The sequence below is a fragment of the Pistacia vera genome, unplaced genomic scaffold, assembly GCF_008641045.1.
Source record: "Pistacia vera cultivar Batoury unplaced genomic scaffold, PisVer_v2 Contig208, whole genome shotgun sequence".
In the NCBI taxonomy this organism is placed as follows: Eukaryota; Viridiplantae; Streptophyta; class Magnoliopsida; order Sapindales; family Anacardiaceae; genus Pistacia; species Pistacia vera.
Genome location: NW_022196011.1, coordinates 517,049 through 532,395, shown reverse-complemented (window position 1 = coordinate 532,395; position 15,347 = coordinate 517,049). Strand labels below are relative to the sequence as shown.

Genomic DNA, 15,347 nt, shown 5'->3' with positions numbered 1-15,347 from the left:
TTCTAGCCGCTCATGGCCATCACAAAAACTCAAGTGAAAGAAAATTTCAGAGAAGAGAAGAGAGAGAGGCGTGGTCCCCCAAAACCTACTCTGATCTCCCTTTTAAAATCTAATTTAAGAATTCAAATCCCACTCAATCTCCTAAAAGAAATATTCTCCTATCCTAAAATAACATTAATCCTAATTTAATTCTAATTGGAAATAAAATAAAATAGAGTCCTAATAAAATAGGAAAGTGGTGTTTCCAGCTGTAATTTTCGTGCAGCATGTATGTCTTCAAAACGTGCAATAATAGACTGACTTGCATAACAAGTCAGAACGCTCCAGGACGTCGGCAATGCAGGTGCGTCAACTTCAAGCTCGATTACAACCTTTATTCAGCCAGTATCTCTAAAAACTCAAAACATGAAAGTTGTAGATCTCTTTCTTAGCGTTCCACAGAATTTTGAATCATCTCAATCGGAGCTCGGATGAGAGAATTATGCCCAGAATACGAAGCAGTGGCGAAACTGTCCGAATTCCCCTAATTAATTCCGTTTTTCAATTAACACCTCCATTTGCTTCCTAAACCAAAATAGAGTAATAATGAGTACAATTAGGAAACAAATACATATAAAAGACTAAACATTAAGGGGGTTAAATATGACATTTTGCATTCCCATCACCGCACATTCTATGTTACACAGGTTTACTCTAACCATTGGATTGTTTACGTTGATGCAAGTTGCATGGCCACTTGTCAACTTGCATAACTAAAGAATAACAACCCATGCAACTCACATAACAGAAGAGTAACAGGCTTGCCAGCTTGCACAACAATATCAGCTGCAACTTGTCTATTTGTTCAATTGATTTTGATCCACTGGCAGTTTGTTGAGAGATATGCAGAAAGTGCCGATATTCAGGAACTGAAAACTTTAGCTGCTTGAGCTGAAGCTTGCTGTAGTTTACATCATCCCTCAAGCTGAAGTTCAGGCATTCATCCAAGCATATTTTCGTAAAAAAAAAACTTGTAATCATTTGTAAAAGAAATTGTAATCATTTGTTATGTTCCTGATCGTCCCTCTCTCTGAAGTTTGCAGCTTGCCCTGAACCTAATTGTCCCTCAAGCAAGAACAAGGAAGGGGGAGCATAGGAAGCTAAATGAAGTTGATCACGTAAAGTGCAGAAATGAGAACTAGAGAGGGGTTTCGTCAAGATGTTAGCTGCTTGAAAAACAATAGCAACATATTGGACGACAAGCCGTTTGGAACAAACCATCTCATGAAGGAAATGGACATCGATTTCAATGTGTTTAGTACGAGCATGGAAAACAAGATTTGAAGCAAGAGCTCCCGCACTAGTGTTGTCACACCAGAGAACAGGGATGCTAGGAAGGGAGATGCATAGTTCTTGAAACAAGTTTTGAAGCCAAGCAATTTCAGTAGCAGCTTCGGCAAGAGCTCGATACTCAACCTCAGTGGAAGACAAGGCAACAACAGATTATTTTTTGGAGCACCACTAAACCAGATTGGAACCAAGGAAAATGCAATATCCGGTGGTAAACTTTCAAACAGAATTATTTCCTGCCTAGTTAGCATTAGTGCAACCTTCCAATTGCAAAGTGTCACTTTTGGTGAAAGTTAAACCATAATGAAGAGTCCCTTGAATATACCGAAGGATATGTTTACAAGCTTGCCAATGATTCACAGTTGGAGCTTTAAGGAATTGGCTGAGTTTGTTAACTACAAACGACAGGTCAGGCCGTGTGAGAGTAAGGTATTGGAGTGCACCAATGAGACTTCGATAAAGTGAAGGCTGATCAAAAAGTGGACTATCATCAAGGGATAATTTGGAACCGAGGATCATTGGTGTGGAGCAAGGATTGCAATTTTGCATTTCATGTTTGACGAGCAGATATTGCGCATAGGAGCTTTGATTTAAGAGCAAACCAGAAGAGGTATGGTGAACCGCAATGTCGAGGAAGAAGTGTAGTTTATCGAGTATCTTAAGACCAAAAGTGTGATCAAGATCTTGAACAATTTGATTTAGTAGCTTAGGATCATTTCCGGTGAGGACTATGTCATCTACATAGACTAAAAAATATAGTTTAGTAGCTCTTTGATGGTAAAAGAATAAACTGGAATCAGAGGTGGAATTTTGGAAGCCGTGAGACTAAAGTGCAGCTTTCAATTTATCAAACCATGCTTGAGGGGCCTGCTTTAATCCATATAAGGCTTTATGTAACTTGCAAACGTGAGTAGGATGATGTTTGTCAATAAAGCCTTCTGGTTGTGTCATGTAAACAAATTCAAAGAGGTCTCCATTTAAAAACGCATTATTTACGTCCACTTGCTATACATCCCAGCCATGGTGAACTGCCAAGGTGAGAATGACTCTGATGGTGGAGGCTTTTACAATAGGAGAGAAGGTCTCAAGATAGTCTATACCAAGGGTTTGATGAAAACCCTTTGCAACAAGGTGGGCCTTACACCTTTGGAAGCTGCCATTAGCATTGGTTTTAGTACGAAATACCCATTTGTTACCAACCAACATCATATTGGGAGAGTAAGGCATAAGGGACCAGGTGTTGTTATTTTGCAGTGCTTCAAATTCAGAGATCATAGCTGCATGCCAAAGTGGATCTTGCAAAGCTGCTGAAACTGATGAAGGCTTTGTAAGTGTAGTAGTGTTTGTAGTGGTACTAAGTAGAGCAGCAACCATTGCTCTTGTAATCATGGGATGAAAATTTTGTAGTTTCAAAGCAGCAAATGCAGACGTTGGTGTTTGTAAAGAGTGTGAAAAGTTTTATGGGCGAAGATCAACCTCCAAATGAATAGGAGTAAAATGTGAAGAAGGAGGAACTGACGGTGAGGAAGAAACGGTGTTTTGGTAGTGGTTTTCAATAAGAGGTTTTGAAGCAGATACGGTGGTAAAGGTAGTTGCCAATGGGACTGTGTGGTTGTGGAATTGGGCTATGGAATTTCAGAAGAAGTAGAGTTTGTGTCAGAAAAACCTTGAGCAAAAGGAAAACAACTTTCATTAAACTTAACACTCTGGACAGTGTAGACTCTACCATGATTGTTTAAACATAGGTAGCCTCTGTGATGTGAACTGTATCCCAACAATACACATGCTTCAGAGTGAAAAGAAAACTTCTGTTTTTGATAAGGCCTGATAAAAGGGAAACATTGACATCCAAAGGTTTTAAGTGCTGTGTAATCAGGAGCCTTTTTTAATAGCATTTGGAAAGTAATGCTATGCATCAAGGTAGCTGAGTGTAGTCAGTTTATTAAATACACTGCTGTGTGAAAAGCAAACCACAAGTAATGAAGTGGCATGGAGGCTTGAGCTAGAAGTGTAAGTCCAGTTTTAGTGACATGGCGATGCTTGCGTTCAACTTGCCATTTTGATGGTGAATATGGGGACATGGATGACGGAAGTGAATGCTTGTTCAAAAAAATAATGGCCAGAGGTTTGAATTCATCGCCCCAATCAGACTGAAAAACTTTAACTTTCTTGTCAAATTGTTGTTCCACAAGCTTAGTGAAAAGAGTGACAGTGGCACAAACTTCAGATTTAAATTTTAAAGGATAAATCCAGGTGTATCTAGTATAATCATCCACAAACAGTAGATAGTATCTAAAACCAGTAACTAAAACAATTGGAGTTGGTCCCCAAACATCTGCAAACACCAACTTGAAGGGTTCAAGAGATTTGGAAGTGGTTGAAGGCTGGACTGAGAGATGAAGTTTTCCATATTAACAAGCTTCACAAAAGTGAATTTTATTTATATCAGCATGATGCTTTACATTCATGTTGTTCACAATGGTTTTAAGAACAGAAACATGAGGGTGGCCTAATCTTCTATGCCATAACAACACAGTATCGTCACTCAGTTTAGCTGGAGCAGTTTCTGTCAGTTTGGTGACGTTATTTCTAGATTGAAACTTGATTGAAGCACATGAAGTAACATGCAGAGACGGTTGAGGAATCATTTCAGTGGACTAACAAGGAACTGTCTTGACAAGGCTGTGCAGAGAGTCACCTTCTGCTTTATTTTTAGTCTTCCCGACTGTTGGTATTGTAAGCTGGTACAAGCCTTTATTTAGAACTCCTTGAAGCAGAGTTTTCTGTGACAGCTTGTCCTTAATAATACATCCATCAGCAAAGAACTCAAAAACAATGTTATTGTCTTCTTAAATTTTAGAGATACTGAGTAAATTTTTTGTTACATGAGGTACACAGAGTATATTTCGAAGGTAAATGGATTTGTTCAGATAATTTGAGGGAAGAGTGGTTATACCTGTGTGTGAGATTTCAAGGTTTTGTCCATTTCCAACTTGTAAAGTTTCTAGACCATTATACTGACTTTTGAGAGATAGATTCTGCAGGTCAGGAGTGATATGGTGAGTTGCTCTTGAGTCAATGAACCAATTCGGATCCATGACTGTAAGAGGAGTAGCCATTTGTGAAAAATTTCCATTTTGATGGTTATCAAAAACTGTTTCAATACCACGTGTGGCTGAACTTGAAGGTTGCTGCTGTTGAGAGTTGAAGGCATTTGGCTGATACTTCAGTGCTAGAGACTGATTACTTATAGTGTTCATGGGAACCAAGGAAGATTGGTTTGTATAGTAAGGTGCAGAGCATGTGTTAGCAAAGTAAGCTTGTGCAGTAGAAAGAATTGGTGCAGATTGATACCTATGATTCTGAGTACCTTGAAAATTTGTATCAAATCTGTGATAGCATTGGAGTGCCATGTGTTCAGTTTTCCCACATAGTTGATATATCATTCTTGGTTTATAAAAATTTCTACCTCTGCCACGGCCTCTTCCAAAGCTTCCAGTAGTTTGATGCATGTCCTGACCACTTGAATAGACATTTTGTGATTCTATCTATCCTTGAGATTGTCCATACACAGGTTGGTTTGGTTGATGAGCTGTTGCATTTGAGTTTCGTTGATGTGGCTGAGAGTTCATAGTCTGTTTATTTGCAAGAAAGACTGCTACTTCATGAAATCCTATATACGTTGAGTGTTGTTTCTCCAACCTCATCTCATGCTTGTGTAACAGGAACTGCGCTTCTTGAAGAGAAACAACTCCACTTCGTGAGGTTAAATTTGCTACAACTGCATCATACTCGGTTCCCAAGCCATCAAGAATGTACATAAGCAACTCTTCATCATTAACAACTACTCCACTGGCAGTTAAAGATCTAGCAACTTCTTTCATTTTTAGTACATAGTCATTGATGCCTAAATTTTCTTTTCTGGCTGTTTGTAGAAGATTTCGCAAATGCAGTATTCTAGCTTTCAAATCAGTAAGAAAATGCATTTCTAAAGTTTTCCAAACATCAAAACTTGTTTCACAATTTGCTACATGCCTAAATATTGTTTCATGAATGGAAGATATCAACCAGCCAAACAGAAATTGATCTAACTTTTTCCAGATGGTGTACTCTGTGTTAACAGCTTTTCCAGAGTTATCATTTTGAGAGATTAAGTAAGGTGAAGGACACAGTTTATCACCTGTAACAAAACCTTCCAGTTCGTAGGCTTTCAATGCAGGGAGTACTTGTGACTTCCAGTAGACATAGTTCTTCTCTCCTAGTTTCACGGTGATGTTTGGTAGAGCATTTGCCAGAGGAAAAGATGATACCGAGCTTGAGATCTTTCCATCAGTGTTGATGTAAGTTGATGCAGAGGACTTAGGATCAGCCATTGACGTTTGTCAATTAAGGCTCTGATACCATGAAAAAACACACTAACAACAAAGAAAAATATGAAGATTCTAAAATAGAAAGTAAAGAGTCAGTACTGAAACACTTATTTCCTTCTCATTTTTTCTAAATACAATCTGTCTTTTACATTCACAATTTATAATGAAAGCAGGTCACGTGCTGCCTCCTTTCTTTGGAATCCCAGCCGCAGATTCTATGTTACACAGGCTTACTCTAACCATTGGATTGTTTACGTTGATGCAAGTTGCATGGCCACTTGTCAACTTGCATAACTAAAGAATAACAACCCATGCAACTCGCATAACAGAAGAGTAACTGCCTTGCCAACTTGCACAACAATATCAGTTGCAACTTGTCAATTTGTTCAACTGATTTTGATCCACTTGCAGTTTGTTGAGAGAAATGCAGAAAGTGTCGATATTCAAGAACTGAAAACTTTAGCTGCTTGAGTTGAAGCTTGCTGTAGTTTACAATCTGTTGTGAAGGCTAAAGAGAAAGCAAAGACACATATTTGGATCAGAAACTCAAAGGAATAATTAAAAGGAGAAAAGCTATAAGAATCTTTTGATATTGACTAAGTAGAGATATCATATACAATAGAGATATCATATACAATATTATTATCCACATTCCTTTGTATAATTAGACCACCATCCTCGTGTTTTATTATATTATATGAAGGTTTTGATGCCATAAAAGATAATGCCAAATATATGGCAAAAAAATATCTTAGTATAAACGTCAAATAGGAAATGAATTATTATCTTGGGAAGGAAGATATTGATAATCAAATAAAACAAGTCATGCAAAAATAGACAAAAAATATTCACTTTTCCAAATAACATTTCAATGTCGCAAAACTATAATTATTTCAAGCCAAATTTCCTTTGGGAAACTTATAAGGAATGTAATTAATTAAGAAAGTTTTCAATATCTTATGATATTTTAATTAATTATTTATTTATTTATTATTTTTTTTTTTTTGCTACATGCAAATCAAATATTAAAATGTTTAACCACCAACTTGTGGCCAAATGGATAGAGGGGCATATGGTTGAAACTTGAAAGTGCCCCTGTCCTGGTTTTTAGTTCGAGTTGTACCAAGGCATGGCCAATTACCTTACCTTCAAATAAAAAAAATATTAAGATGTTTTATTTTTCAAAGTTCAGCTGTCCAAAAAATTTTTACAGCAGTGGACTTATAACATAAAATTTGTAATTTATAAAGCCAACCATAATTTTGTTAAATATAAAGTTCTTTTACTTAAGGACTATAACTAATTAAACTCAATTTTCTCACTTTTTTTTTCAAACAACTTGTTGAGATCACGAGTGTGCAATATGCTTAGATTATATTAGGCAAATTATAATATGGGTCTGAATACTTTAGATATAACGAAGAATTATGAACACAGGAATTATTTGTGCAAGAAGCAGTGACAAAACTCCTGCAATCACAACCTCTGTAAGAGAAAAAAGTTTTTATTTTTTATTTTTTTCACTATTCTTCATTTTAGTAAATTTAGTATTTACTGGTTTCATTTGGATTACTGGTTTTAATCTGAGGTTATCGTCTAATAGAATTAATTTAATGAGCTAAAATATTAAATCTATCTTGCTAATTCATGGCTTCGAATGTGATATACAAGTTTTTGACAGTATACTTGATCATCTTGTTGAGCTGCCTGGGCTGGTCATGATGGGCTCACCAATTGCTCCACTATTTCTAACAATTAATTATCATTGTTTGAGTGAAAAAATAATCGCTCAGGCAGAAGTTGTTGCGGAGAGGTATGTGAATGTCAATTGCCCCCTCGGACGATTAAGTCAAATACAAAATCAAAAAATGTAGCAAAACAGAGTGTAAAAGTGATGGAATTCGTGATTCTTTAGAACTAAGTCTTTTATGGCCCTTGGCAGGCCCCCCTTGCGGGAAATTATATAACCTCATCCTCGAGATATTATTGAGTGTTTGTAGGGCTGTTTGGCCATGAATTCTGGTGGCATCACGGTGCCAAGCATGGTAGCTGGTGGTCACATTCTTAATTGGACCTTTCAGATATTTATTTTGTTATTGGATTGTGATTCATATGCTATTTTTTTTAATGGGTTTGAAAGGTTCGAAATGATTTTTGGACCTTAAAATATAGATCATATAAAAACAGAGTAAACAACATATTCTCAGTTGAGGATTGGCGAAATTTTAAGTTGATACATTTTGTTGTATTTATTTAAAATTCTCACCTTTAAACTAATATTGTTGATGACTGTTGGAGGTGGTTGAAAACAATGAGTGAGGCCTGCAACTAGAGGTATAAGTTTTGTAAAAGTTGTAAGGAGTCTAACAATAATTTCAGAAGTGATTTTGAACTTAAGAATTGATCGAAAAAAGCCAAAAACTAGAGGCTTGAACACTACCTACGTGAGCCGCTTTTTGATAAAATGTGCCCACTTTTTATCAAAGAAAGCTTCAATACATTTTAGCGTTCTAGCGCGTGCTTTGCTACAGTAAATTATTGGGATCTGTTAAAATAAAGACAACATCGTTACTTCTACCATTTCAACACGAAGTCATTTACACCTAACATTATGCTTGACAAATTAATTATTTCTTTTTAATGTACTAAGCACTATGTTCCATAAGTCGTTCAAATAAATTATCTAGAAACGTCAAGTCTTTTCTCATATTACAAGATGTAGGACAAGTCATACAACTGTATCTGTATGAATAAAAATATGCTCGGGGTGGGTTGGGCGGAAAACACCTTATAGGAGCAACAAAGGTAGAGATTTCGAGCGGCAGAGAGATTAGGAAATGGAAGAGGCTAAAGGATTGGTGAAGCACATGTTACTCGCTAGGTTCAAAGACGAGGTACAATCAGAAGAAATTGATCAGCTCATCAAAGGCTATGCTAATCTCGTCAATCTCGTCGAACCCATGAAGTCTTTTGAATATTAATACGATAAACACTCAATATACGATCTTGTTTAGCTTATTGTTTATATGGGTTATGGGGTTTATGAGTTTTGGATAATCCTACTATGGTATTTTTAATGGCGCCTTATTGAAAGATTATAATACTCTTTCTGGGATTTAAAAGCATTGCACTTTACATTCTGTGAAGAATTTACCAAACCTTCTGTTATTTGTCTCTTAATCTTTTCATAAGCATGTTTTGATGCAAATCTTGAGACCTGGTGGCTCATTGTAGTAATCGTATAGCTGCCAGCCTGCCCTTATAGCTGTTTAACCAATTACGCTTATAATATACTTGTCTGGATCTACACAATTTCTGGAAAATTGCGATGTTTAAAACAATAACTTAGTGTGGTTTTGGTACCTGAGTTAAAAAATCTTGACCCTTTTGCCATTTTGTTATGTGTTGCAACAGGGGCAGGGCTGTGAGTATTGAGAATCTGCATCAAGGTTTCACTCATATCTTTGAATCTATCTTTGAGAGCACAGAGGGTGTTGCAGAGTATATAGCTCATCCTGCGCATGTTGAATTTGCAAACTTGTTCCTGTTCCATTTGGATAAAGTTCTATTGATAGACTACAAACCTACTACTTTGCGTTCCTGAATTGTACTGGTAATGCATTCATCAACTGTCTTGCTTTTGTTATCCCTGGATATTAGGTACATTATCTTGAATAAGATTGGAGAATCATATAAATGTAATGCTGATGATGGTGAAATACATTGTGCTGTAAATCTAAATTTAAGAGAATAAATGGATACTCTCAAATTCTGTCTCTTTCTTTCCACAATACAGTTTTTGGAATGTTTTTAGATTATCAATTGAACTATGTTGATGAAAGATATTGGTCATCTGGGCCCCTCATTATCCATGTGTTCAATCAATATATGCGTGCTTCCACTTTTGCTCTCCAAAGTTATTCATATTTAAGGCTGATGCTGATCCAATGTGTTGTTGAGATATTAACTTATTCTGGTGAGCACATTGTGCAAAATCGTTACTGCTAAGTGAATGACTGGGTGGAGTCTGCACATAATGTTAATAGAGAAAAAAAATATTTGAAGTTATTGACTGCAAAATGGTCTTAAAACTTTATTATATTAGAATCTTTGCTGAAATCCATACTTGATGGATACATCTGCCACTGTGACTCAAGCAATTGGTGTCTTGCTGAGGCTGTAAGAAAATATGAAAGTCACAAAGATGGATATGAGGGATGTATTTATATGGATTTAAGTAAGACAGAATACATTTGGAGTAATTTATTGATGATTTGATTTCATAGTTACTAATTTGTTAGAAACAAACATGTTTCAACGGGGTATAAGGTTAGCAATAACCAAAATAATACTACAAATGTTATTTAGGTCCTGGTTGCCCTTCAGGACTGAAGGATCTGCTGGTAGCCCTTTTAATTCATCATTACAATCGCCGGCTTCATCCATGGAAGCTGAAGCTGATAAATTGGCGCCCATTGGATCACCAGTTGTCAAGTATTGTTGAGCATCATTAAGGTCACCAATGGCATTATCATAATGCTCAGAGCAAGTTCCGTATCTCTCCTTAAGTTTACCATTAGTTGCTTTTGGGACTAATGATTTGATTAGTTGAAGGGTTTTTGTAGCATTAGAACTTGCCAAGTCAATAGTGATTTTGGCTAGACCTGGAAGATCTGCAGTACTTGCTCCAGGAATTTGATTAAGAACCCCCAAGCAGAAAGAAGGATTCTGTGTCTTGGAACAAATATCATTAACACCCTTTGTCACCTTCACATTTACCCTTGCTAATGAAGGTGCAACGAATAGCATCATCCCCAGTAGAATTGAAGCCTGAAAGAAGTAGCCTTTGAAAGAAGCCATTTTGTGCTTTTTGTTTCTTCTTAAAAGTGTTTGGAGAATTATGGCTACAGGGAGACCTTTATGTAATGGATCAAAAGGGAGTCTTCTTTGTAAGGGAAACGCACCTATATATATATATATGACAGATTTGCGTTTATATCTTTAGATTATAGAAATACTATTATCCATTTAATAGTATTTCTATTTTTAGTACAGGAGCATTAATGCTTGGTACCATCTAAACCAAAATATGCACAGAATCATTGCTATTCATGGTAACATCTAAACAATCAAGCGAAAGTTACGAAACTGCCTCATATTTAACTTTAAATCATTGCTATTCATGGTAACATCTGAACCAAAATATGCACAGAATCATTGCTATTCATGGTAACATCTAAACAATCAAGCGAAAGTTACGAAACTGCCTCATATTTAACTTTAAATCATTGCTATTCATGGTAACATCTAAACCAAAATATGCACAGAATCATCTTAGTTTCAACAAGTAATCATCTATTATGAACCGAATATAAATATAGACTAATGCTATTTATGTCAAGATAATCTCAAATTTCACGTTCCTAGTGTCGCCATACGTGGCATAGTCATATCATCTAATATGTCATCACCAAGGTTTTAAAACCTGGCCCGGGGTAAAACTTGACAAAGTGGTGGGGTCTCGAGTTGACCGATTAGAATATGTTTGACTGGTGGGTCAAATTGGTGACATCAACATGTAAAAGGTTTGAAATCCAAAAAAAAAAAAAATAATAATATAAGTCCCTACAATATAAGTTTGAAATCCTACAAAAACATCCCAAATTACACCACCAACGTCGACACAACCCATGTCAAATAGGGCCTATTTTCGAGGTCAACAAGACACCCCATCACCACAAAAGCTCTCCCCTAAGCCACCTGACTAAAACCAATCTCACCCTATCCTCGTTCGCATCGTCAATCGCTAGCAACAGCGGGCAGTTGCCACTGATTTATTTTTGTGATTTTCGGTCATTTCACTCACCAAACCTTTGTCACACCTTTCGACTCACATGCATTTCTTCTTCAAAACCCCTAACGTCTTAGCCACCAATTGTTTGTCGATCGTTGTCCTAATTTTTAAGGTTTGCCATGAACAATAAAATTGGTAATCCGGCCCGGTGAAGGCCCTAAGTCCCGGTTGAACCATGTCGGGTGTTAAAACATTGATCATCACTTTATTTACATAAGATATATTATTTAACACATCATCACCTTAATTATGTATTAATACTACTACATTTGATGATGCATTTATAACTTTAAAAGGTAGTTCGGTCATGCAATATGCTTCTACCTCATATATTATGTAAAATTCTCCCTTTCTCCAAACTAAGCTACCCACAAAATTCTCTCTTCTTTCTCATGCAAACACTCAACGTTACCTACATCTTCATTTATATTTATTTATACATAAACATAATTTAATGTTTCCATTCGCTTAATTGTGTGGAATTTGAGAGAAAAGTGCGTAAAGAAAGCAGATCTGAGAAAGAAATTGAGAGAAGCAAAAAAGGGGATTTTCTTTGTAACTGAACGATTTGCTACAGTTAGGGATTAAGCTTCCCTTTTATACAATTTTCAGCTTTACAAAAACGACAGTGCTTTGGCACATATTAAAGACACTTAAACGTCACCGTTTATGCCAACATGCTTTATGACTAACATTCCCTCTCAAGCAGAACCGTATGGACTAATCCTTCTTCCAATTCCTCTATGACTAACATGCACTCTCAAACAAGGCCACGTAGCTTTTGCTAATTTCTCATGACAACACCTAGTACTTTAGTAAGAACACTTGGAGCCAAAGAGTAACGCATACTGCATAATTCCCAGAGCACCATTTCCTGCAAAGAATTGAACTAGCACACAACAATAGCCACAATAACCTTTGCTGCTGAATCACACTCTGCATAATTTCTAGAGTAGTTTTCTGCATAAATTTTCTGCATAACTTCAAAAAGATCAATAACTCTGTCTATTGAATCAGAGCCTCAGAAACCAATAACTACAAAACCAGAGCTTCAGAAGCAGCAGAGCTTAGTTACACCAACATCCTCATCAGAACTCAGAAACAAATAGTTGCAAACACCAACATCCTCATCAGAACTCAGAAACAGCCACAAACAGCCACAGTAATACAAACAATCACACAAGCTCCAGAAATCATCAGTTTAACAATCACAGTAACATGAGAGTTATTTAAAATTAAGTGGAGCTACTGAGGCAATCTGTAGGATTTGAATGATAGGATTACTGTGTTCTTTGGAAACTCAGCGATGATCAAAGGTCAGTTAATTAGATTCTCTTCTTTTCTTTTTTATGATCTATGTTTATGCATCACATTATTAATATGAATCTCTTTTGACTTAGATTTATTGAGTGGATCGATTGCTGTTGTGCTGGAATTGAGATGAACAATATTAATGGCAAAGAAGAGCTTCATTTTCCAGTTTCTTCAGTTCTTCCTTGTAAGGATGTTATAATTCAACATCCAAGAACTAAATCTTGTGAACTTCTTTCTCAACTTCCTTCTTCTATTCCCCTAGACTTCGGGTAAATATTTATATATATATTCATTCATATGCGTAACCCTTTTTAATTACTTATATAAAAACATTTCAATTATATAACTAATTACCTTATTTCATAATTATTCGGGATTAATCATTCACAAACCTGGATTTCAAACCATCCAAGCTAGATAAACTTCTCTAATAGCTCAGATGCAGATGTTATGAAAGTACCCTACTAAGAACATTCATATCCATTGACATAACACAGAATGTATGTGCATCCGTTGCACATTTGTCCGCTTTAAAAATTGATCTAACATCACTTTTCTTGCGATAATTTTCAGGAAACAGTCTGGACTAAGGTCTTCATACCAGTGGTGCGAGGACTAATTGAGCTGTTGGCACTCAGCAAATAAAGAAGTATACACTACCCTCTCTCCTTATTCTTTTTGTTTAACATATAAGATTAGTTTGAGAAACCTAACTAGACATTGCTTACAACTAGTTGGTTGTATGTGCTACCGCTGATGCATGATAATTTCAGGTACCTGAAGATCCACATGTGATTGATTTTATCACAGCGCAATGCAGTAGATCAATGGATGGTTACTACACGCAACATGGATGCTAGTTTCTCATCACCAGTTAATAATGTGCATTAGAATGGACGATCAGATTCAATCTCAGATTGCAGTGACCAGATTGATGATGAGGATGGTGCCAAGTATCGGAGGCGAGCGGGGAAGGGACCTCAATTTAAAAACCTTGTAGCTGAGAGGAAAAGAAGGAAGAAGCTTAATGATAGGCTTTATGCTCTTCGAGCTTTGGTTCCTAAAATTTCAAAAGTAAATCATTCTTCTTTTTACTTTCATATTATATCTTCTAACAGTAAATTGTATTAGTATTATAGAATGATTGGATGTTTGATGTTTTCTGATGGATAAAGATTCAATCCTTAGTAACGCAATAACTTTATAAAAGAGTTGCTAAAGGAAATAAAAGAGCTTCAAGATGAACTAGAGGAGCATTCAGATGATGAAGGGAGTCCCAAGAACAATACTGCAAGCATGAATGTTAACCACAACATCATGAAGCCATAGATTTTCAGTCAAACAGCTGCTTCAGGTAATGACAGTACTCTTCCTAAAGTGCAGAATCAAGACCTAGAAATCACTAATGAGAAGACACAACAAATGGAGGCAATGTACTCTAAAATCTCAACATAATATCTCCTTCCTGTCTCTAATTAGAATTTCAATATGTCAATTTTATTGTACAGTTGAAGGTGCAAGTTGAAGTGGCTCCATAAGATGGAAACGAGTTCTTTATTAAAGTGTTTTGCGAACATAATTCTGATGGATTTGTAAAATTGATGGAAGCTTTGAATTCATTGGTTCTGGAAGTGACAAATGCAAATGTAACCCATTTTAGGGGACTTGTTTTTAATGTGTTCAAAGTAAAGGTAAAATTATGAACACATTTTAGATACCAAAACTAAACTACTCTCTTAATATTAGTTGTTCCAATTATTATGAACTTCTTGGTGGCAGAAAAAAAGTAGCGAGATGGTTCGAGCTGATCATGTGAAGCATTCTTTGCTGGAGCTAACAAGAAACCCGTCTAGATTATGGCCTCATGAGATGGCAAAAACTTCAGATTGCATCAATGGAGTGGAGTATAATCCTCCTCCTCCTTATCATCATCACCAAGAGCACCACCTTCATAATCACCGTATGAGTTTTAACCACCTTCACAAATAAAAAAGTTTATGGTAATGGTTAGAATAAGAGGGGCTAAAGTGGAAAATGCTTCTGTTTGCAGGTTTATGTTTGGTGGTGGGGGCGGCCGTCATGGTGGTGGTGGTGAAGGGAATAGTTTTCGCTGATTTTATAGCGGTTGTTGAGAATTTGGGATGAAGCCATTGGTAATGAGAATGGGTGCAGAGAAGATGAAAAGTGAATGGAGGTGTAAATTTAAGGGTAAAATGAATGCTATAGAGCAAAAATAATTGCAAGTTTCAAGTGGTATAATAATTCAAATACTAAAATTTTAATGATCTATTTAACAATGAATAACAAGTGTATCAAGTGAATTGTATTTCACAGGATAATAACTGGCAAAGCGGCCCGATCCACCCACATAAAAATAAAACTTGCTTTGTGTGGTGTCATATCATGTGCAAAGGAACATCTTTCATCTTATTCTCCATGTTCTCTTCTCAGTTCTCAGAATCTCTCTAATCAGTTTAGTT

At 36.2% G+C, this 15,347-nt stretch overlaps 2 protein-coding genes and 1 pseudogene across 2 annotated transcripts; 2 read left to right on the top strand and 1 right to left on the bottom strand.

Moving 5' to 3' along the window:
• The first annotated feature begins 8,536 nt into the window (after positions 1–8,536).
• Positions 8,537–9,303, top strand: LOC116129145 (stress-response A/B barrel domain-containing protein HS1-like). The gene is made up of 2 exons (XM_031414901.1): positions 8,537–8,675; positions 9,113–9,303. The coding sequence occupies exons 1-2, from the start codon at positions 8,537–8,539 to the stop codon at positions 9,301–9,303; spliced, it is 330 nt and encodes a 109-aa protein (XP_031270761.1).
• A 710-nt stretch (positions 9,304–10,013) lies between these two features.
• LOC116129144 (pectinesterase inhibitor-like) lies at positions 10,014–10,559 on the bottom strand. The gene has a single exon (XM_031414900.1). The coding sequence runs from the start codon at positions 10,557–10,559 to the stop codon at positions 10,014–10,016; it is 546 nt and encodes a 181-aa protein (XP_031270760.1).
• Positions 10,560–12,237: 1,678 nt separating this feature from the next.
• On the top strand, positions 12,238–15,012 carry LOC116129143 (annotated as a pseudogene).
• The last annotated feature ends 335 nt before the right edge of the window (positions 15,013–15,347 follow it).